Source organism: Taudactylus pleione, unplaced genomic scaffold, assembly GCF_031769625.1.
Source record: "Taudactylus pleione unplaced genomic scaffold, aTauple2 ptg000400l, whole genome shotgun sequence".
NCBI classification, from domain to species: Eukaryota; Metazoa; Chordata; class Amphibia; order Anura; family Myobatrachidae; genus Taudactylus; species Taudactylus pleione.
The window spans coordinates 4,483,088-4,507,937 of NW_028284802.1; the positions used below are offsets into that span (position 1 = coordinate 4,483,088).

Genomic DNA, 24,850 nt, shown 5'->3' on the forward strand with positions numbered 1-24,850 from the left:
AAAGTCAGGCAACTAGATGGTGTGGATTTTAATGGCGATGTTATTCACATTTTTCAGGACTTATCTTGGCACACTCTGCAACAGCGCCGAGCTCTACGCCCACTGACTGATGAGTTGCGCAAACGCCAATTAAAGTACAGATGGGGATTCCCCTTCCACCTGCAGGTGACTCTCTCAGGCAAATCACACACTCTCTACAACCCCTCTGACCTATTATCCTTTTGCTCTTCTCTGGGCCTCCCGAAAATTGAAACTCCTGATTGGAAAGAACCATTAGCTCAATGGGACTTGCCCTCAACTGAATCACGTCCTTCCTCGAAACAGGTTTTCCCCAGATCATTCCGAAGCGGAAGTTACCTGATTGTTTATTTCCATCTCCCTTTTCTAGGATAGTGTTCACTATAGAGAGCTATTTTATATTTAATATTGACAGTGTTATATTTTCCCACAATGTAATGTTCAGTAAGCTTTAGTATGTTTTGATGTTTATATCCAGATTTTTATACCTTGCTAACTTTTTGAGGTTGAAGTTGACTCCAACCCCCTGTGCCCCCACACCCGCTTAATGTATATTGCTACTGAGACTTCGGACCATAATTTTTGTTCCGTGGTTTCAGTCGCGGGTTTTTCAGTATTGTTTATCTTGCATATCTTGTTAATGTCTGTTTTTCATTGTTGTTTTTTCCTTTTTTTCTTTATTTGTTTTTTCTTTTTCTCCCTTTGGGTCTTTGAATGCTGTTATCTCTTTGCCATCCATAATGTCCCTGCCTACTAAACTTTTAATCTCCTCCGTCAATGCCCGGGGATTAAATTCTCCAGAAAAGCGTTCTCAAATGTTGCGCTCTCATGGGCAAATAGAGTTGATGTAGCACTGGGTCAGGAAACACACTTTAAAATTGCAGCGCGCCCTCAGTCATTGTGTGATAGACATTATTCTGCTGCCTACTATAATAATAACCCAGAGGGGAAGTCGAAAGGCGTCGCAATTATTTTCTCACGCAAACTCCCCATCTCTGACGTAAACATACATAGATTGATCCCAGGTAGACTCCTCTTACTTACATGCCACATATATAACCAGGTCTTTACTTTCATCAATATATATGCCCCCAACAAGGGCCAATATGACTTTCTCCGGTCTGCAATGGATATGGTTGACCCCCTACTTCAGGGTATTGTTCTTTTGGGAGGAGATCTTAACTGGACCTTAGACACCTCGCTAGATATATCTAATGATGCGCCTAGGTACTCTCTCACTAAGTACAAAAAAGTCAGGACTTTGTTTCATAATTATCAATTGGCAGACTCCTGGAGGACATTATATCCCACGGGCCGTAACTACTCCTTTTATTCCCATCCTCACAACACATACTCGCGCCTGGACTACCTATTCCTCAGCCATAGACATCTCCACATGCTCGCTGAAGCTGACATTGGGCCAATAACATGGTCAGATCACGCTCCGGTCTCTTTGACTTTGATTCTCCCACATTTTTCCTCTAAACAATGGACGTGGCGATTAAATGAATCCCTCCTACAGGACACATACTGTAAAGCTGAAATCGATAATGCGCTTTCTGACTATGTTACCCAAAACGACTTACCAGAAACTTCCCCAATCTCAATATGGGAAGCGCACAAGTGCGTTATCCGTGGTAAGCTTATTCAACTGGGCTCCTATATTAAAAAACAAAAATCTGCACAGATTACGACCCTTTTACAACAAATAAAGTTACTGGAGGCGTCTCATAAACAAACCATGTCTAAAGAGGACTATCATAAGCTTGTGGAATCTCGTAATATTCTTAGCAAATTACTTTCGAACAACATACAGTTGTCCGTTAAAAAGTGTAGAAGTCGCTTTTACCACTGGGGGAATAGGCCGGGAAGACTTTTGGCTAGAGTGCTGAGAGCCCAGCGAGCATGTGGATTCATACACACACTTAAGGATAGTGGGGGAAGGCCTCATGTTGAAACCTCTAAACTTGCAGAATGCTTCCAACAATATTATTCTTCTCTTTATAACCTACCTAATACTAATCCTGTATCTTCTAATCCTCTTGCTTCTCAAAATGTTCTTGACTATTTGGCTTCCATTTCCTTTCCTACTATCTCACCTCTAGATAAGCTGGCTTTGGAGAATCCATTCTCTGTGCGTGAGCTAGAGTTAGCATTAGCTTCTTCACCTGCGGGAAAGTGCCCTGACCCTGACGGCTTAACCATAGGTTATTACAAGAGTTTCCAGAATAAACTAGTCCCTATGATGTTGAATGCTTTCAACCATATCTCAGTGGAACCGCAATTTTCTAAACAATTCCTAGAGGCACACATCTCAGTCATCCCCAAAGCTGGTAAGGACCCCTCCCTGTGTTCGAGCTACAGACCCATTTCATTATTAAATATGGACCTTAAATTATATGCCAAGTTAATAGCTAATAGGCTAAACCCCCTCATTCCTCAGCTGATACATACTGACCAAGTCGGATTTGTTAAGGGACGGGAGGCATGTGATAATACCACAAAAGTCCTTAATTTGGTACACTTTGCTACTACTCAATCAAAGATCCCTATTATCCTACTCTCCACCGACGCTGAAAAAGCGTTTGATAGAATTAATTGGTCTTTTATGAGGTCTGTGCTTGTGCACATGGGATTGGGTACCGTGACACTGCATAGAATTTTGGCCCTTTATTCCTGTCCCTCGGCGAGGGTGAGGGTTAATGGTGAACTGTCTGGATCTTTTTCCATACACAATGGCACGCGACAAGGCTGCCCTCTGTCGCCATTGATTTTCATCCTTTGCATGGAGGCTCTGGCCGGATCTATACGCGCCAATCCCCTTATTTCTGGGATTATGGTAGGTGAACAGGAACACAAACTGGCTCTTTTTGCGGATGACCTATTGGCTACTGTTTCCCACCCGGTGACGTCTTTGCCTCACTTGATGCATGAGTTTGACCGTTTTGGACAGTTGTCCAACTTTAAGATTAACTTCTCAAAATCTTGGGCCTTAAATCTGTCTGCTCATGCTTCTGTAGTTTCAGGTTAGCAGTCGGCTTTTCCATTCCCTTGGCACCCTTCCCATATTACCTACCTAGGGGTTAAAATTCCTAAAAACATGTTGCATCTCTTCAATATTAATTTTTCTCCTATCCTCTCCTCCATTCGAATGGACTATTCCCATTGGCATTTGAAACAACTCTCTTGGATGGGTAGAATTAGCGTGGTGAAGATGAATACGCTTCCTAAATTGCTTTACCTCTTTCAGTCTTTGCCCATTCAGATTCCAGATTCTTGGTTCCGTTCGCTAAATGTCTTAATTCAGCAATTTATTTGGTCTAGGAAACAACCTAGGATTAAACGTACTCTTTTAACTCGACCAAAACAACTGGGTGGTCTCCAACTTCCAGATATCAAAGCATACTATCACACTATCCACCTTAATAGAATTCTTGAGTGGGCTAGATATAGAGAGGTGAAGCAATGGGTTGCCCTCGAAGGTCGCTTCATGAAATTTCCTCCTGAAATAACACCTTGGCTTCCTTCTATTCCTAAACTAGATTTCCATCATCCAACAATTTCTCCTTCCCTTTCGGTGTGGAATTCTTTAAGAAATCTGCCTTATATTTCTTCACGCTTTGGACCTCTTACTTCTTTTTTGGCTAACCCGGATTTTCCCCCTGGTATTGATTTTAGTCAATTCCCTAACTGGGTGAGGGAAGGCCTTTTTCGGACTGGCCAGCTGGTGACTAAGTCAGGTATTAAAGCATTTCTTGATATCCAGGAAAGGTGGTCAATACCTCATTCAGATTTCTGGAAATATCTTCAAGTTCGCCATTACCTGTCCTCTGCGGGTAGAATGAATGTTTCTAGTCGAGATCTTACTGCTTTCGAAAAACTTTGCATTTCACCAACTGATCCCTCCCACACAATTTCTGCTATCTACCAGATACTCCTTAACAACCCTTCCTGTATCATACCTCCTTGGGCTAAAAAATGGGAATTAGATTTAGGCATTACCCTCACAGAGCAAGAATGGCAAACTATATTTCTCAAGGCACACTGCAGCTCAACTTGCTCAATTATCAAGGAAACGCAATACAAGATTTTGATGAGATGGTATAGACACCCTACCCTATTACATGCCATGTTCCCAACAAAATCCAGCTCTTGCTGGAGATGTCTTAAGGCTCCAGGGTCATTACTACATATATGGTGGGACTGTCCACAGCTATCTAAATATTGGTTGGAGGTCATTTCCATTTCACAACAAATTTTAGGCGCTCTTGTCCCCACTGATCCAGCATTCTGGCTACTTAATTACTCTGAGTCTTCATTGGGATACTACAAAAAGTCCTTGCTGCGCCATTTGAGTAATGCCGCAAGAGCTGTCATTCCAATTTTTTGGAACTCTTGTAACCCGCCCACACGTAGGGACTGGTTCCAAAGACTCGACTACTATATGTCAATGGAGGACTTTTCAATCCTCTCCACCAATAGTCCTTTTATTTTCACTAATACTTGGCTTCCATGGTTGGAATACAAAAACTCTATGGAATATAAAAACTATATGTTTCCAACCGTTACTACCCCGTAATATAGACTGCAGCTTCTTTATATTGGCTAACTACTTACTTTTAAAACACGAAGACCCTTCCCTGTTCCCCCCATTTTTTGATACTTATTATATAGTTTTTCTTTTTACTTTATTTTCTTTATACTGTGAGATATGTGTTTATTGAAATGTATAAAAGTGGTTTCTAATTTGTATACATTTGGACACGTACACATTGATAATGTTATGCTTCTGTATGCTGTACGTTCTTTGTTTGAAACCTCTAATAAAAACAGAGTGCAAAAAAAAAAAACAGCGCTGATCACTCAACTACACAGACACAGGGCCTGGTAGGACACAGCGCTGCATACACAGACCTGACCACAGCGAAGGAGAGGTATGCGGGGGGACCCAGACCATGATGCTTCCTTCCAGGCTTCCAGCAGCGTTCACCATGCGTTCAGGAGAAGATGGCCGCCGAGGAGCAGAGAGGAGGCTGGCCTGGGGGAGGAGCGCTGCCACAGGACCAGTCGGCAGCATGCAGAGAGGGCTGTGTGCAGCGGGGGATGCGCTGGCTGTGAGACAGGGAAGGCGCGCTCCCCTGGCATGCATTTAACCCCTGGGACGCCGCAGCGCTACCGCTCTGCTGCGGTCCGCTGTCCCAGGGGGTAGTGGAAGCGCAGGTTGGTCGCCTGGCTCCACGCTGCAGCCAGTCCCCAGGGAGCCCCCTGCCTGGGGACTTAGGACCATGTGACCAGCGGGGACCCACCGCGGGACCCCTCTGCTTACCTTTGTCCCCCTTGGATCCGGCCATGGTCCGGAACATCTGGGGTCACCGCTAGCTGTGACCCCAGATGCTCACCAGCATCCCCGGATCGGTACCGGCGTTCTGGTACCGGCGGGGGTGTAGGGAAGACAGCATGGACGTCAGGACTGACTGTCCATGCTGTACATCCAGATGTGCAGCCACAGCTGCATTAGAAGAAGCTTCAGGGGCTCTTCTAGCCCCCACTCCGACAGGTGCACCCGACTCCGGCCGGGCACCAAACTAAACTGAGGTGCCTTGGCTCGGGGGCGGGGTATAGGAGGGGGACCTAGTGCATCCTGGGAGGCTGAAAAGCTTAACTCTATGGTGCCCTGCGACTGACGTCACACCTATACCCCAAGGTATCCTGTGGATACCCTATGGATCTTGAAGTAGAAATTGACTCCGTATGTCACGATACAATGTCCCACCAAAACACCAGCACTCCGCTCCCTCCTTTCCCTGACCATTCCTTGCCATCCATCTTACCAACTCTGACATACTTCTTCCTTGTATCTGGAGAGGAAGTCATGGCCCTCATCTGGTCCTCCCGCATTTCCACCTCCCCCCATGACCCTATCCCTTCCCGTCTCCTCTGCTACCTCTCTCCTTCTGCCTGTTCCCATCTGGCCCACCTCCTCAATCTCTCCCTCTCATCTGGCACTGTCCCTTATGCATCCAAGCATGTCCTTGTCTCCCCCATTCTTAACAAACCTACCCTTGATCTTAACGCTCTCTCCAATTACCGACCCATCTCTTTCCTCCAGTTTCTCTCCAAACTGACAATATTGTTTACAACCACCTTACCGCCTTCTTTGATCCCACTCTCTGCTTGACCCTTTTCAGTCTGGCTTCTGCTCTCTCCACTCCACTAAGACTGCTCTCACGAAAGTCAGCAATGACCTCCTTGCTGCCAAAACCAAGCACCACTACTCTACTCATTCTCCTCGACCTCTCTGCTGCTTTTGACACATTGGCCCACCCTCTCCTCCTGCAACTTCTTCACTCCCTTGGTTCTGCCCTCTTGTGGCTGGCTCCTACCTCTATGACCCTTCCTTCTCTCTCCTCTCACGACTCCTCTCGAACCCCCCCCCCCCCCCCCCTGTTTACACTTATGGTAGGTGTACTCCAAGGTTTTGTTCTTGGACCTCTAGAGAAGGTGCAGGCGACGGAATCCCATTAGAGAAGGTGCAGACAGCAGTCAGAAACCCGCGCCAGATTCCAGACCAATGGCATCCCGGCAGTAAGTATTAGGGTTAAGGGTAGGGTTAGGTTTAGAGTTAATCACTATGGGGAGGGTTACAGTTAGGCTGTGGGGAGGGGAGACTTAAGGTTAGACTGCGGGAGGGGAGGGTTAGGGGTTAAGGGATTCTGACTGTCGGGTGCCACTGTTGGTATTCTGACTGCCAGCAACCCGTGTTGCACCTACACTATACCAGTAGTTCAGTACATTACACTACAGATTTATGGGGCTTACCCAGGCAAGCCATAGCCAATATATCCATTACCGTAGTTAAGCTTGGGTGGAGACACTTATTAGTAATCAGTAAAGGAGGGTTACAATCACTGGCGGCTTCTTACTAGTCTGGCCGGGGGGTCTGCAGTGCACATTATCCCTCTTCTCCCTTGCCATCCTGGTGATTGACAGGTGATGTCACTGGGAGGCGAGGCTTAAGTCAGCAGCTCTGGGAGTGGCTTAATAAGGGGGCATGGCTTAAGCTTGGAGCTGCTGCTAGGCTAGCAGACAGGCTGGCTTTTAGGGGCTGCATTAGCTACAGCCCCTATAAGCCAGATAGGGCTGTTGTTATAGCTGGGGAGTGGCTTTCCATGGGAAGCCTTCTCTCTGCTATTGCAGTCCGGACTGGCAGTCCCAGGGGGAGAAAACACCTCCCCCTGGGAATGACTGTCTGACTATGATCAGCAGGGAGTGCTTCCAATGAGAAGTCACTAGCACTGCTGCTATCCTAGGCAGTCCCTGTGGGTGGGGGATTTTACTGGTGGTGCTGCAGCCCCTAGGTAAAATACGCCACTGGTTACAATAATCTCAAAGTAGCAGCGACCACACCCGTTGCAGCAGCTAATGCATAGCGTACAACCCTGAACCAGGCACAATGTCACCCGTGTAAACAATACAGGAACGGATGTCACACGGTGCTCTTACCTGTCTTCAGACGCTGCTTCAAGCACTCACACTCCATGTACTGCTTCAGCCACATAATACAGTCATGTTCCATGTAGGACTTTTGCCTCCTAGCTCGGAGCTTTCTGCTGTTCCAGTCTTCTGTTATGGTCTGTGCTACAGATGTCAGGGCAACAAATTCAACAAGATATGTGTCAAGTGAGATAAATTCCTCCCCATTTTCTGCAAACTCTTCATATCCACTGACGCAGTTATCTCCAGACAGCACGCACCAGAACTTCACCTGGAAAACATAGGTGTCCCTGTGACCTGCAATAAACACAATATTATTATTATTATTATTATTGTACTTTGGAAGCAATATAGAGTCACACAACATGCATACTCCCGGAGGGGGATGTGCATGTGGACAGCCCTTTATACAATGGTACATATAAGCAAACACATGTAATCTGCATGATGCCAGTGGCAAACCTCCCAACACCTGGGAGTAGGGAAGAGGGGCTCTCTGCGTGTACCAAAGGCATGTGCCTGAAAAGGGGCGTGGCCTCTCATCAAGGAGGTGTGACCTTGCAACCCACCCCATTTCATAACTCTTGGGATGGGTGGTGCCCGAGACTCCTCGAGCTGCTGGGCAGCACCCAGGCTCACCCCGCACTGTTTAGATGCTGTGAGCATGTGCAGCCAGTTTTGAGTTTTATCATTCAAACATTGCTGCATCACCATTATGTTCTGTATACAGTATCTCCCACTTTCCTCAGTACCCCTCCTCTTCCCTGTGCCAGCCAGCACACTCCTCCCCTTCCCACCACATGGGGCACGTCACAGGAAGCTTCAGGGCAGGATGTACTAAGCATCGCTTCCGCAAAGGACAGCTCCCCGCGATGCTTGCGATGGAGTTAACACCCAGAAGTCCCTCTGGCATCCTTCTACGAATGCGCTGAAGGATGCTGGCCGTGGGGGCCCATGGGAGGGATACGATTGGCTCCCTCCCAGCCAGCAGCATCCCGACAAGAAGCCCATAGGCTTCAATTGGGTAATGCCACCTGAAAGTGGCGCTACCTATCGGGACAAAGCACATTCCAGGTGCTTAGTACAATCGGGGAATGCGGTAAAACCCCCCCGAAAAACTGCATTTTCAGGGGTTTTACCGCATTTTCTGCTTTAGTACATCGGCCTCGAGATGCACTTCTCTACTCAGTAGGGACTGGGGCAGGTCTGTGTAAATGGGGTGTGCTTGCACTACCGCAGGCGTGGCTGGGCGTTTTTACACCAACTTAAGGATGTGAATAAGTAAGACATAGCGTCAGCATACGAGTCATACGAGTGACATAAAGGCAGCGGTGATCGCAGTGCTTGCGGTATCCTAGAGTCTACCTTAAGCACTGCGTGGTGGCTCGATGTCGCTGGATGGTACCAATGTTTTCATACACTTCCTGGAGATAACGTCTGAAAGTGGGCATCTTTACTCCAGGCAGATGGGTGTCTAAGTTCACCCGGCGATCACACGCTCAGACATAGGAGGCGTCCTCATACTTAGTATGCGATGAAATCACTTGCATATTTTCTTTCCTTAAGGCTGCGAACTGACGCAGCCTAGCGAGCGGGTCTGAATCGGGCCCTATGTGTCATAAGTATCTTCTTTGTATTATTTTAATCAATAATGACAGGGGAGGCACTGCCTCCCCTGACTGCACATCCCTGGCTAAAACCTGGATTGTTAGGGTGCCTTGAGGACCAAGTTTGGGAACCTCTGGTCTATGCACATTAGCAAATTAAAATGATCTGCATATTATGACATCAATATCCCACTATAAAATATCAGCCACTGGCTCCCATACATCATTTGCCATCTTGTGCCTGTTCATGGCACACCAGCCATGTGCCCACAAGCTTATCAGCCAAAGGCCTGTACCTAGCATGCTGCAAACCTGATGTATCTACACTATTATACTAGGGGTGAGCGGGTTCGTATTTCTGAAATCTGAACCCCCCCGATCTGAGATGGATCCGAGTCGGGCTCGACTTTTCCCGCCTGACTCGGATCTGAGATCGAGGCAAAACGTGATCATCCCGTCTTCCCGGTCTCGCGGGTTTTGGATTCTATATAAAGGTACCCACGTTGGCGCCATTTTCTCACTCAGCTGTGGACAATGAAGAGGGAGGGTGGGAGTTAGGGCTGGCTGTGTAGTGTAGTGCAGTGTAGTGTAGTGCAGTGTAGTGCAGTGTTGTGCTGTGCTGCTGTTGTCCATAGGGGCAGTGTCCACTCCTCCAAAGTTCATAGGAGCTGGCTGTGTTGTGATGTGCTGCTGTTGTCCATAGGGGCTGGCTGTGTTGTGCTGTGCTGCTTTTGTCCATAGGGGCTGTGTCCACTCCTCCAAAGTACATAGGGGCTGGCTGGGCTATGTTGTGCAGTCAGTTGTCCATAGAGGCTGTGTCCACTCCAAAGTCCTGTGCAGTGTCCCAGTCCTAAATGGGTGCTGCTGTGTTGTCCAGGGGGTGCTCTGTAAATCAGGGGTGCTCCCCCCAAGTGCAAAAAAAATTTTTTTTTCTGTGTTTGTGAATTGTGTGCGCAGTAGCCGCACGTGCATCAACAAAGTAGTGCCAAGCGTGCGCCTGTGTCATAAGTAAAGGGCCGGCTGGTTTGACCGTTAAAGGGTGCTGTAACCCCCAAAGTGCACTCCAAATAATAATATTTTTTTTCTGTGTTTGTGAATTGTGTGCACTGTACGTGCATCCTCAAAGCAGCAGCGCCAATCGTGCGTCTGTCTGTTAAAGGGTGGTGTAACCCCCAAAGTACGCTCCAACAAAAATAAAATCATCATCTTTTTTTCTGTGTTTGTGTGTGAAATGTATGCGCAGTGGCCGCACCTGCATCCTCAAAGCAGCAGCGCCAAGCGTGCGTCTGTATGTTAAAGGATGGTGTAACCCCCAAAGTGCGCTCCACAAAAAATAAACAATTCTTCTTTTTTTTCTGTCTTTGTGAATTGTGTGCACAGTAGCTGCACGTGCATCAACAAAGTAGTGCCAAGCGTGCGCCTGTGTCATAAGTAAAGGGCCGGCTGGTTTGACCGTTAAAGGGTGGTGTAACCCCCAAAGTGCACTCCAAACAAAATAAAAAAAATATTTTCTGCGTTTGTGAAATGTGTGCACTGTGGCTGCACGTGCATCAACAAAGGAGCAGCGCCAAGCGTGCGTCTGTCTGTTAAAGGGTGGTGTAACCCCCAAAGTGCACTCCAACAAAAATAAAACATTTTCTTCTGTGTTTGTGAATTGTCTGCACTGTACGTGCATCCTCAAAGCAGCAGCGCCAAGCGTGCGTCTATCTGTTAAAGGGTGATGTAACCCTCAAAGTGCGCTCCACAAAAAATAAAAAAAAAAATTTTTTTCTGTCTTTGTGAATTGTGTGCACTGTGGCTGCACGTGCATCAACAAAGGAGCAGCGCCAAGCATGCGCCTGTGTCCCATAAGTAAAGGGCCGGCTGTCTCATCTCTTAAAGGGTGGTATAACCCACAAAGTGCACTAGTCTCCAACAAAAATAAAAAATTATTTTCTGTGTTTGTGTGCGCCTTAGCCGCACGTATATATCAATATAACATAAATGGAGGACCAAACTTTCTCCGATAAAAATAAAATAGAGAAAGATCAAGAACCACTTCCTCCTAGTGCTGAAGCGGCTGCCACTAGTCATGACATAGACGATAACATGCCATCAACGTCGTCTGCCAAGGCCGATGCCCAATGTCATAGTAGAGGGCATATACAATCCCAAATGACAAAGTTCAGGAAAATGACCTTAAAAAAAACATTTAAATCATCTGAGGAGAAACGTAAACTTGCCAATATGCCATTTACGACACGGAGTGGCAAGGAGCGTCTAAGGTCTTTCCCTATGTTCATGACTAGTGGTTCAGCTTCACATGACGATGGAAGCCCTCATCCCGCTAAAAAAATCAAACGAGTTAAGCTGGCAAAAGCACAGCGAAGAACTGTGTGTTCTAAGAAGATATCACAAATACCCAAGGAGAGTCCAAGTGTGGTGGCGGTTGCGATGCCTGACATTCCCAGCACTGGAAGGGAAGAGGTGGCTCTTTCCACCATTTGCACGCCCTCTGCAAGTGCTGAAAAGAGCACCCACAGTCCACTTGCTGATATGCAAATTGAAGATGTCACTGTTGAAGTACAACAGGATGATTATACTGGTGTAGCTGGCGCTGAGGAGGAAGTTGGCGAGGAGGATTCTGATGGTGATGTGGTTTGTTTAAATCAGGCTCCGGGGGAGACAGTTGTTGTCCGTGGGATGAAAAAGCCCATCACGGTCATGCCCGGGCAGAAGACCAATCATTCCACCTCTTTGGTCTGGCAATATTTCTATCCAAATCCGGACAACAACTGTCTTGCCATATGTACCATATGTAAAGGTGAAATAAGTAGGGGTAGGGACGTTAACCACCTAGGAACATCCTCCCTTATAAGTCACCTGCAGCGCATTCATAAAAAGTTACTGTCAAGTTCAGAAACTTTGGCTAAGACCATAAGCAGTCCAGGGACACCTAATTCCCTTCATCCAAGCGCCTGCAAACCACACCGTCAACTCCCTCCTCGTCAATTTCCTCCTTAGTCAGGATCGGAAGTAGTCCTGCAGGCCATGTCACTGGCATGACTGACTCTCCTGTCCGGGATTCCTCTGGAGGATCCTGCATTGCTACGCCTACTGCTGTCGCTGCTGCTGGGAGTTGATCATCATCCCAGAGAGGAAGTAGGAACACCGCTACTTTTACTAAACAATTGACCCTCCAACAGTCCTTAGCGAGGAGGATGAAGTACGACAGCAGTCATCCTGAAGCAAAACGTATAACTGAGGCCTTGACTGCTATGTTGGTGTTAGACGTGCATCCGGTATCCGCCATTAGTGCATTGGGATTTAGACAATTGATGAAGATAGTGTGTCCCCGGTTCCAAATCCAGTCTAGATTCCACTTCACTAGGCAGGCGATACCGAGACTGTACAGAAACGTCAGAAAAAGTGTCCTCAATGTCCTGAAAAATGCGGTTGTACCCAATGTCCACTTAACCACGGACATGTGGACAAGTGGAACAGGGCAGACTTATGACTATATGACTGTGACAGCCCACTGGGTAGATGTATCACCTTACGCAGCAACAGCAGCAGCGTCACCAGTAGCAGCATCTCAGAAATGCCAGCTCGTTCCAAGGCAGGCTACGCTGTGTATCACCGGTTTCAGTAAGAGGCACACCGCCAACAACCTCTTAGAGAAACTGAGGGAAATCATCGCCCAGTGGCTCACCCCACTTAGACTCTTCTGGGGATTTGTGATATCTGACAACGCCACCAATATTGTGCGGGCATTACATCTGGGCAAATTCCAGCACGTCCCATGTTTTGCTCACACAATAAATTTGGTGGTGCAGAATTTTCTGAAAAGCGACAGGGGTGTGCAGGAGACGCTTTGGGTGGCCCGAAAAATTTCTGGCCACTTTCACCATTCAGCGACTGCGTGCCGAAGACTGGAGCGCCAGCAAACACTCTTGAACCTGCCCCGCCATCACCTGAAGCAAGAGGTTGTGACGCGGTGGAACTCAACCCTCTATATGCTTCAGAAGATGGAGGAGCAGCAAAAGGCCATTCAAGCCTATACATCCACCTATGACATAGGCAAAGGAGGGGGTATGCACCTGACTCAAGCACAGTGGAGAATGATTTCCGTGTTGTGCAAGGTTCTCCAGCCCTTCGAACTTGCCACACGTGAAGTCAGTTCAGACACTGCCAGCTTGAGTCAGGTCATTCCCCTCATCAGGCTTTTGCAGAAGCAGCTGGAGAAAGTGAAGGAGGAGCTAAGACGGAGCGATTCTGCTCGGCATGTGGGACTTGTGGATGAAGCCCTTCATTCGCTTTACCAGGATTCCAGGGTGGACAATTTGTTGAAATCAGACCACTACATTTTGGCCACCGTGCTCGATCCTAGGTTTAAAGCCTATGTGGTGTCTCTCTTTCTGGCCGACACAAGTCTGCAGAGGTGCAAAGACCTGCTGGTGAAAACACTGTCAGCTGAAGCGGAACGTGACACGTCAACAGCTCCATCTTCATTTTCTCCCGCAACTGGGACTGCCAGGAAAAAACTTAGGTATCCTAAGCAACCCGCTGGTGGTGATGCAGGGCAGGCAGGACCAAGTTTGGACATCTGGTCCGGACTGAAGGATCTGGCAACAATTTCTGACATGTCTACTGTCACTGCATATGATACTGTCACCACTGACAGAATGGTGGAGGATTACATCGGTGGCATCATCCAAGTAGGCATGTCAGACAGTCCGTACCCTGTACTGGCAGGAAAAAGAGGCAATTTGGAGGCCCCTGTACAAACTGGCTCTATTTTACCCGAGTTGCCCTCCCTCCAGTGTGTACTCCGAAAGAGTGTTTAGTGCAGCCGGGAACCTTGTCAGCGAAAGGCATAGGAGGTTGCTTCCACAAAATGTGGAGAAGATGATGTTCATAAAAATGAATTATCAACTCTTCCAGGGAGACCAGCCTCCGGAATGTACAGAGGGACCTGTGGTGGTGATTTCCAGCTGGGACAAATTAATACTCTGTGAGGATGAGGATGTACACAACACTGAAGAGGGTGAGGAATCGGTGGATGAGGAGGATGAGGAGGACATCTTGCCTCCGTAGAGCCAGTTTGTGCAGGGACAGATTACTTGCCAGCTTGTTTTGTGGGGGCCCAAACGAACCAATCATTTCAGCCACAGTCGTGTGGCCGACCCTGGCGCTAAAATGATTGGTTTGTTAAAGTGTGCATGTCCTGTTTATACCACATAAGGGAGGGTGGGTGGGTTGGGTAGGTGGGAGGGCCCAAGGACAATTCCATCTTGCACCTCTTTTTTTTCCTTTGCATTATGTACTGTTTGGGACCTAGTTTTTCAAACTGCCATCCTGTCTGCCACTGCAGTGTCACTCCTAGATGGGCCACGTGTTTGTGCCGCCCACTTGTGTCGCTTAGCATAGTCATCCAGCTACCTCGGTGCAACCTTTTGGACATAAAAACACTATTGTGAGGTGTTCAGAATAGACTGGAAATGAGTGGAAATTAAGGTTATTGAGGTTAATAATAGCATAGGAGCAGAAAAACCCACAAATTCTGTGATTTTAGCTGTTTTTATGCTTTTTTTCAAAAAATACAGATCCAAAACACAAAACCCAGAACCCAAAACACGGAAGGATGGTTTTGGCAAAACCAATCCAGATCCAAAACACGAAGAAAGATCCAGATCCAAAACACGAAAAGTGGCCGGTGCACAACCCTATATTATACCAGTCATATACCCTCACACATTGTACCACCAATATCATTATTATTTATTATTATCATTATTATTATAAGTTGCAGGAGCTGAGCTTCTGCTATTCTCCTGATAACGGGAATCTCCGGATCCTGTAGTAGCACACTGTTAGGGTCTGGGCGTGATTCGGAGATGCGCACAAAGCGGGCACATCTGTGCATATTTCGCCTTCTGCGCCCGCACCTGAGGTGATCATACTCATCTCTATGACTCTACAGAGAGGCATGTAACTGCGACGCATCTCCACTTGCAGATACATTGGTGTAACTGAATAGCAATGGAGTGTCTGCTTATCAGAGAAACACTCAGGTGTGTGGTGTGTAATAGCGGAATGTTCCGAGGTGATTTCAGATGGATCACTTGTACCAGGTATAGGACTGGTGCTAGTGGCCACTGATAGAAATGACTGGTTATTTCCCCGTGGGATGAATAGAGGCGAGGCAGCCGCAGAGATGCATGCAAGTCCACATACTGGTAAAGTCCACATTTTTTCCCCTGCACATAATGCAACCACTTTGCATCTGACTCTGGCCGTCTGTATTCACTTTTTCTTTTCAGTTCCGAATGGTTTCCGGCTGATGTACTTGAGGTTGGCTCTCTTAATAAACACTGATTTTCACCCACTCATTCTCCCTACTATAGAGATTGTTATAGAATTTACACCATACTAACCTATGATGATTGAACCCCATTCTACTACTGTATCTGTAACTGCAGATGTACTTTAGAATATGCAGCTTATGAACACAAATACAGAACATTACAGTTATAGGCCACAAGACAAACAGCATAATGGGTTTATTCTTACCTTTAGTCTGGTTAAAAGGTTTTATTCTTTTTATCTCATGTATGATCTGCTGCTGCCTGTTCTCATAATACTTAGCAATGTCAGTTTGATTCACCCAGTGCTGAGGGTCCATAGAATCCTCCAAACAGGACAGCAGGGGCTGCACCCTACGCGTTTCAGTGGTATATCTCACAACTTGTACATCATCCACATATCCACCAACGTGATAGTAAGGCTGTCCGGGACCAGGAGATGAGGTTGTGGTGAAATAATAGCGAAGACTGCGACTTTCTGTGTGAGATAATTAACTCTGTATTAGCACGGAGGACCAAGCATTCATACTTTTACATAGCAATCCTCTCTGGTGTAAGCTGTTCAGCTCTATTTCACTTAATTTTCAAAAATGTTCCATTTGTACCCATGGGGCATAGAATGTTGGACAACCACAATCCATTCCCAAAACTTCTCTCCACAGCAGTGGCGTAATGATGCACAAGGGAAACGTTCTCTGAGCAGCACCCCCCCAAACCCTGCATTTTACCCTGTGCCAGCAAGCGGGTCTCTCCTGCTCCACAGCGCCATCCTCCCAGTGATATTCAGGAAGATGGCGCATGAGCACAAGAGAGCAAAGGCTCTGGCACAGTGATAAAGGTCTTTGCTTTTACGGTGCGGCACCATCTCTCTGAAGATTTCACTGGGAAGAGTCCAGACTCGCTTACCGGCACAAGGTAAGGGTACTATAGGTGCAAGGTGTGCTCTGCAGGATCCCTTTGGGCCCAGGGGACAGTGGGTGCGGGATGCTGGTGCTTGGGATCCCCGTGGTCAGAATCGCAACATCAGCATCCTGTCTGGTTTAGGATACTGACACCTGCCGGTATGTATACTAACCCTACCTCTAAACCTAACCCTCCCTCCCCACAGCCTAGACCTAGCCTCCCCCACTAGTGCCTAAACCTAACCTTCCCCCCCTTGTGCCTAAACCTAACCCTCCATTTGTTCCTAACCCTCCCCCTAGTGCCTAACCCTAATGTATAACCTAAACCCTCCTCCACTAGTACCTATCCCTAACCCTCCCCCTAGTACCTAACCCTAACCCTCCCCCTAGTACCTAACCCTAACCCACCCCCTAGTGCTTAACCCCAGTGTATAACTGTATAACCTAAACCCTCCTCTCCTAGTACCTATCCCTAATCCTCCCCCTAGTACCTAACCCTAACCCTCCCCCTAGTGCTTAACCCCAGTGTATAACTGTATAACCTAAACCCTCCTCTCCTAGTACCTATCCCTAATCCTCCCCCTAGTACCCTCCCCCTAGTACCTATCCCTAACCCTCCCCCTAGTGTATAACCTAAACCCTACTCCCCTAGTACCTGTCCCTAATCCTCCCCCTAGTACCTATCCCTAATCCTCCCCCTAGTACCTATCCCTAACCCTCCCCCTAGTACCTATCCCTAACCCTCCCCCTAGTACCTATCCCTAACCCTCCCCCTAGTACCTATACCCTAACCCTCCCCCTAGTGCCTAACCCTAGTGTATAGCCTAAACCCTCCTCCCCTAGTACCTATCCCTAACCCTCCCCCTAGTACCCATCCCTAACCCTCCCCCTAGTACCCATCCCTAACCCTCCCCCAGTACCTATCCCTAACCCTCCCCCTAGTGCCTATCCCTAACCCTCCCCCTAGTGCCTAACCCTAGTGCATAACCTAAACCCTCCTCCCCTAGTACCTATCTCTAACCCTCCCCCTAGTACCTATCCCTAACCCACCCCCTAGCACCTATCCCTAACCCTCCCCCTAGTGCCTAACCCTAGTGTATAACCTAAACCCTCCTCCCCTAGTACCCATCCCTAACCCTCCCCCTAGTACCCATCCCTAACCCTCCCCCAGTACCTATCCATAACCCTCCCCCTAGTACCTATCCATAACCCTCCCCCTAGTACCTATCCCTAACCCTCCCCCTAGTGCCTAACCCTCCCCCTAGTGCCTAACCCTAGTGCATAACCTAAACCCTCCTCCCCTAGTACCTATCTCTAACCCTCCCCCTAGTACCTATGCCTAACCCTCCCCCTAGCACCTATCCCTAACCCACCCCCTAGCACCTATCCCTAACCCTCCCCCTAGTACCTAATCCTCCTACTAGTGCTTAACCCTAACCCCACTACTACTTACCGTCGGGATGCTGGAGATGGGATTGTAACTGAAGTCGAATTTCCGGGGCTGGCATTCAGAACGATGGCATCCCGCATGCCGGGATTTAAACTAACACCTTGCACCCATTATAAATACGCCTATGCTCCGCAGGACTTATTGTGGGGATGGAAGTTAGAAAATTACCCAGGTTATACAGTGAAAAATCATTACTTCAAAAGGACCACCCAATTAAATAATTCATCTTTTCCCTTTTCTTTCCAAATCCTGCTCATACACTTTGGCAGAGATGTACTAAGCCTTGGAGAGAGATAAAGTGGAGAGAGATAAAGTACCAACCAATCAGCTTCTTATACTGGGAACACATTTAACGCCCAGATCCGACGGGCGATGTCGCTGACAACAGCATCGTCAGTGACATAGTGAGTACACACTACTAGATGATGTGTCCAATATGTCGTCCGATCCGTCGTCTAATGTGTACCCGGCATAGCTGTCATTTTACAGTTAAGCTGGGTACACACTTGTCTAATCTTCAGGAGATCAGACTCCAGCTAGACTGTTTATATAACCCTTCTGGAGCCCTACATCCAATCTATACATACACACTTGTCCAATTTTTCAGCAGACCTCTAATCTGTATCCGCTGAAACAGGCAAAAAACTATGTGGGGTTCCCCCTTTTCTTCAAGAACCAGCACCAGGCTGAACCAGCGGGGGTATAATGCCATAGTAGAGGGACACTCATCGTGAGGCCTCCATGCCATCACATGAATCAACCCCCCAAACTGGTCAGCCCAGGGCTGGAATTCCTCAGGTTCATGGTGTGAAAAATAGATAATATTGTTCTTTACAGGTGGACTACAGGTCCCAGCAAGCCTTCCCAGGCATGTCAGCACTTGTGTAGCCAGCAGGGCCCCTTATACAGTGCCCCCAGTAGTGGTCCTCCCTATTCAGTGCCCCTTGTGCCCCCAGTAGTAAGCCCCTTATATAGTGCCCCCAGTAGTAGACCCCCCTATGCAGTGCCCTTTATATAGTGGCCCCAGAACTAGAGGATACCAAAGGTTTTAATATTTTATTTCACATGCACCCACTCTCACACATACTCACCTAAAATCCCTGTAGCCATTCACGTCCTCCTGTCCATGTAGCATCCACAACACCTGTAAAAAAAAAGAAAAAAAAAATCCATACCCGCCTATTCCTAGTGTAGATCACGTCCTCTTCAGTCAAAGTAGCCATCCGCGGGGGTAAAAAAAAAAAAAATCACACACCCGGTCCAAGGCGGACATGAAGTAGTGTATGTGTTTACACATACAATTCCTCCGTACGAATGAGCGGGATCCGGGTGACTCCTGTCAGTGGAGGAGCCAGCAGCCAATCAGTGGTGACCTCCATAGGAGCTGTTTGCTGATTGGCTATAAGCAGTCAGGCTGTCTGTCAAACTTTCCCCCTATAGACTACAATGGTGGGAAAGCGCCATTGAAGTCTATGGTGAGAACCGCAAGGTTAGTAGAGGTAAATGTGTGAGGAGGTTCATATACCTTTTATTCGTATTCATGGGAGCTGACATGGGATCTTCCATTGCTTCTTTATTGTTAAAAAAAAATTCTGAACTTCCACAAACATGTCAGTTTGGCAGATATGATTGGGTGGCGCTAACTTCAGGCCATTTGTAAGTAAATATATTTTATCCCAGGCATTAAACATTTTCTCCTTGTCCACTTATTTGGGTTGAAACTGTATTATTATTTATTAACAGTTATTTATATAGCGCACATAGGGCCTGATTTAGAGTTGTACGCAATTCCAATATTTATGGGTCTGAGCAATTATTAGTAAACCGGCATGCAGCTAAATCACACTGCTGTGCTGCCAGGATCGCTGACCAGAGATGACTGCCGAGGGGACCAGAGGAGGTCTACAACTGGAGGAACACAGCTGAAGACGGATCCTGCCAGAGATGCTGCCCACTCTAGTGCCAGATCGGGGTAGAGGACTACACGGGGGGACTGTGCTGGTGCCCTATTGCCGCCATGTCCTTTGAAGAGGATCCCATAGTGAAGGTGATGCTGCCTCAGAGAGAGGAGGACCACTGGGCAGAGTAAGGGCACCTGTAAGGAAGAACCACGGATAAGAACCCTGCAAGAGGACCCTCAGTGCTTTAGGACATCGCCGACAGACTCTACTTGCTATAGGACCCTCGTCAAGGAGTGGAGGGCCCCACACCGCACTTACAGGAGAGGAGCCTGTGAGGAAGGACCCACTGCCGCCATCATGGGCCCCGTTGCCCATGGTACGGGACCATGAAGAGCAGAGGGCCCAGCACCCGCTCCTCCGGACATAGCGCAGGACGGTGCTGTGCCTTGCCTCCTGGGTCTGCTGGCTGCTGTATTCCTGGAATGGTATTGGGCGGAAGGTGGTGAGAACTGCTGCCCCTACCCAGAGCTGTAACTAGACTTTTTGGTGCCCTGTGCCAGAGAGAGCATTGCCTGCCCCCCCTCATTTTTTACATAAAGACATAAGATAGTGCTCCTGAAATAGGGCCCTGGGAAGAGATAGGGGATGCCAGGAGATGCTGGGGATAAAAGAAGAGGAAGCTACAAGTGAGAATGATAATAAACAGGAGAACTGACAGTCCCAAACAGCGCCCCCTGCCCTGCGGTGCCCTGTGCCATGGCACAGGTCGCACTACCCTAGTTACGACCCTGCCCCTACCCCTTTAGGTCACTTTCAGTAAGTTACTCCCTGTCCCTTGTTGCAGGGAGTAAATTCTCCCTGCTGTAATGTTGCACACCTCTCAGCTTGCTCTTTACAGCTTTGCAGCCTGTTTAATAGAACGCGCTTCTGAAGTGCCAGCTTACTAACTCCAGCACACAATTTATCTGCCACAATACTGTGGTTCTCTTTCATGCTAAAAGCAACTATATTCATTGTAACAACATCACATTGATTGTTTTCCTGTTACTAAGTAGCTGTTAAATTTGAGATGGACTAGAATAGTGACTAATGTATAATGAGTATAATGAAGCTACAGGATCAAATACGAGTGCTAAGATTTATAAAGCATTCTATTATCAATTGCTTCTACTAACAACAGCATAAACTATCTATTCTACTAATCCTTTATTATCCATCGCTATATAATCCAAACTAACAATATTTTGCTCAGTAATCTCTATATTAAATTACATTAGAGCTCAGTTTTGTGTGATGAATAGGATTCCCTTTTCTTCTACGTGCAATTTTTAACTGTTATTATTAGATTGTATTTATATCGATGTGTTCTTTGATCTAAAATCTTTGGTATGAATAATATATTCTTTTATGTTAGATATAAACAATTTAACTGACTAGCGCCTCATCTGCTCTGATCGATTTAGGATCAGTTTCTTTTGTGTCAACCTCAGTTGGAGGAAGAGTGTTTAAGAACTGTTATACTCAAGGCTGGTTGCATATTATTCCCATCAGTGTGTGTGATCACCTACTAAGCCAGAGGCAGGCCCGCCAAGAGCCGTGGTGGATCCCGGTAATAGGGAGCGTGGCCTAATCACGGGAGGAGTGGCCACGCCCCCTTGCCGAGAAAGAAACAAGATTTGCAGCACCGCTGCGCGCTGGGGAGGGGGGGCGCTCTGACCCGTAATTTTCCACCAAAATTACGGGTCTGACCCTGAGTTGGAACAGGGGCCCTGATTCAGAGCCGGTCGCTCTGACAGAGCGCTTGCTCTGAATCAGGGCCAGTCTTTTTTTTTTTATTTAGAACGGCCTCCTGGCCGCTCGCACAGCTGTGGGTGACCACCCACAGCTATAGCGAGCGGCCAGGAAGATGGTCGCGATGGTCAAGACCATCGCGTCCGTCGGGCTTGCGACGAGACCCTTGTGGTAGGGTCTCATTGCCGCAAGCCCCAGAGAGCTTTCAGCTTGTGATGTCAGTGGGGCCACCCACCAGATAGTAGCCACCCCCCCCGCCCCAACATCGACAGCACGCCCCCTTTGGTACGAGACTCGGTGCGACGGATTGCCAATCACTATCCGGGTCTCGCGCATGCGCACGACGGAGCCGGCTCTGTCATGCAAATGCGCTCTGGGCCACCATCGATGCGGTTGTGAGTGCTCAGCGCTTGCGACCGGGTCTGAATCAGGCCCAGAGTTCCTATCCGGATCAGACCCGGAATTTAGCCGGAGCTAACTCGGGATATTCCTGAGTCAGCGCTGCTCACACTGGAGTCCAATCGGCCGGCTAGCAGCGCACTCCAGGTCATCGTGACCCGGAGTGCGCTGTTCTCACAGCAGGGTTTCACGGGCTACGCCAGTGTTAAACCTTGCTGGTTACCTGGGTTGGATTGCCGGGTCACTCGAACCAACGATCCAACCCTCTCCCCTTTTACACCAGGGAGCTGCCCGGGTTAACCCTTCAATAACTCGGGTTTTAGCTCTGGTGCAAGTCACCGGTGTTCAACCATGGATATCTCGAATACCTGAGCTGTTGGGGAGCCTCTGTACTAAGCTACGACAGAGACTTTGCTTGGCATTACTTCTGGGAAACAGCATATACTTACATGAACTGTTATTGCCCAAAGCCTGTTGCATATTATTCTCACCAGTGTGTGTGATCACCTACTAAGCCAGAGGTTCCCAAACGCGGTCCTCAAGGCTCCCCAACAGCTCAGGTTTTATAGATATCCATGATTGACCACAGGTGGTTACATCAAATTGACTGATGTACTAATTAAGTCACCGGTGCTCAACCATTGATATCTAGAAAACCTGAGCTATTGGGGAGCCTCTGTACTAAGCTATGACATAGAGACTTTGCTTAGCATTTCTCCTGGGAAATAGCATATACTTACATGAACTGTTATTGCTCAAAGCCTGTTGCATATTATTCTCACCAGTGTGGGTGCACACACACCTACTAAGCTTTCTGCATAGAGACACTGACAACGCCCATATACTTGCATTCACCTGTTACTGCTAATCACGTGTGTGCAGCACAACTGTTAAGCCTGCTGTGTAAAGTCATGTGCTTTGTCATTGTCTGGGAACAACGCCAATACACCTTCATTCCCCTGTAAAAGACCTGCTGCATGTTACTAATGCTCACGTGTGTGCACAACTGATAAGCATGCTGTGTAGAGACCCTGCTTTGTCATTTTCTGGTTACAAAGCCCATACAGTACACCTGCATTCACCTGTCGAAGGCCTACTTTCATTCACTTCTGCATGCGTGTGCTCAGATTGCTAAAAGCTGTTTTATAGTGACTGTGCCCGGTCTTCGTGCAAGTGTATTAAACTGGGGGTAACAGTTTAATTTCTGATTGCAGCCAGCTGAGTTTTGTAATCAGAGGTTGGCCAATCAGATGTGCTACATTAACTGCTGTCTTGTAACGATCAGTTATTTTATTTGCTTTTAACCACTTAACTGAAGATTATTTTTTTTCAAAACCGCACAGAAATTTATGGGGTTTTTTTTAAATGTAATTAAGTTTAAAAAGTATTTTTTCAATATATTTAAATATTTTATTTAAAAATATATATGATACAGGTAAGCTAGGCATCCACTATACAATCATCTGTCAGATATCTGTCTGGTTGGAATAAAAACCTGGTAATGTAACCAATTTGAACATTTTTTTTGTCCTTTTTTCAGTGTTTCAAACCATATGATGGACTGTCAGTTACTCCCATACATTGCCAGGTTTTCATTGCCACCAGCCAGATTGGACAGATGTCTGACAGATAATTGTATAGTGGATGGCCAGCATTAGACCCTGGCACTGTGACGGCAGAGTAACAGAATGATGGAAACATTTCACAGAACAATCTGCATAGATAAACCCATGAAGCCAATACACACTGCATATGAATGAATACAGGTACATCATATTATCAGTAATGTATATAAAAACCTCCAATGGCCTCACACAACACACTTTGACAGCTAGATATAAAATCCAAAAACAAACAGTGTAAAAGCAGCATACTATGTATCATGAAAAATAACACTTTCTTAAAGCAAATAAAATATAATCCACTATTAAGGCCTATCCACCCCAACTTATCATTTATCATATCTGCATCTATGATAGGTAAGACCTAGATAAATTAATTAGTGTGTTAGTATTAGAGATGTTAGGGACCCACCTGTATAAGGTTCACCATGACGTGGTAGGTGGGCAAACATCTTTGGCCAAACATGTACTAAGAAACCTTACATTTAAAACCATGTTTCTTACATTTTAAACCATGTTAATTATTGCAGTCTATTATAGATATTTTGATCATTTGTATTCTTAGTGCTTATAGTGTGCACCTGCAATTCCCCCCCCCCCTCTCCCCTCTCCCCTCTCCCCTCTCCCCTCTCCTCTCTCCCCTCTCCCCTCTCCTTTTTGCTGTAGATCATATCTGCATTATCCAGGTGTCTGTGAATCTGGATAATGTTGACAAACAATTGTTCACACAAATTCTCTCCGTAGGATTATGAAGCAGTTGGACTCTGCACCTTTGTATAGTACTTACTCCTTCAGGAACAACAGATAAGTTCATCATAACAGCTAATTTACAAAGAAATAAACACGTACCTGCATTGCCTGCTGGTAAATAGTAATACAGGCAGCTGACAAGGAGGATCTGCAGGCTCTTAGTGGAAGTCAGTGCACCATGAACTCTTGGGGATTCCATATCTGCCTGGCCAGGGTCTAATCATTCCTTTTCCTGTTTGTTCCAGTCTGCAACACATAAAGATGTGCATCCAGGGTCTGTAGCTGTCTGTATCCTGCTGTATGATACAGTAGCTATTCTATGCACGGCTACTGCTGCAGTGTAGCCCAGGTCCCAGTCAGTAGGGAGGAGGGATAATGTTACTTTCAGTTTCCTCTAAAATTTCCGTTTCTCATAAGTGCACAGACGATGCCAGGTATATTCCAATACCTACTAGAGACAAGGAGGAATGAGAACTCCTTGGTGGGGTCACTTCATTTGTATGTGATATGATTTACATTAAACCTGTAAGATATACATAGAAAAATGAGACACAAATATACAACATTAATAT

General features: G+C 47.0%; 1 protein-coding gene across 4 annotated transcripts in view; it reads right to left on the minus strand.

Moving 5' to 3' along the window:
* LOC148506581 (major histocompatibility complex class I-related protein 1-like) overlaps positions 1-24,621 on the minus strand; it is a 51,364-nt gene extending 26,743 nt beyond the window's left edge. For all 4 annotated transcript variants that reach the window (XM_088446539.1, XM_088446541.1, XM_088446540.1 and 1 more), the window contains exons 1-3: positions 24,378-24,621; positions 15,672-15,941; positions 7,522-7,809 (exon numbers count right to left, since the gene is read on the minus strand). In XM_088446539.1, coding sequence (XP_088302665.1) covers positions 7,522-7,809; positions 15,672-15,941; positions 24,378-24,477 — 658 coding nt within the window. In that variant the 5' untranslated portion in view covers positions 24,478-24,621. The remainder of the gene's footprint in view (positions 1-7,521; positions 7,810-15,671; positions 15,942-24,377) is intronic.
* Positions 24,622-24,850: the final 229 nt, after the last annotated feature.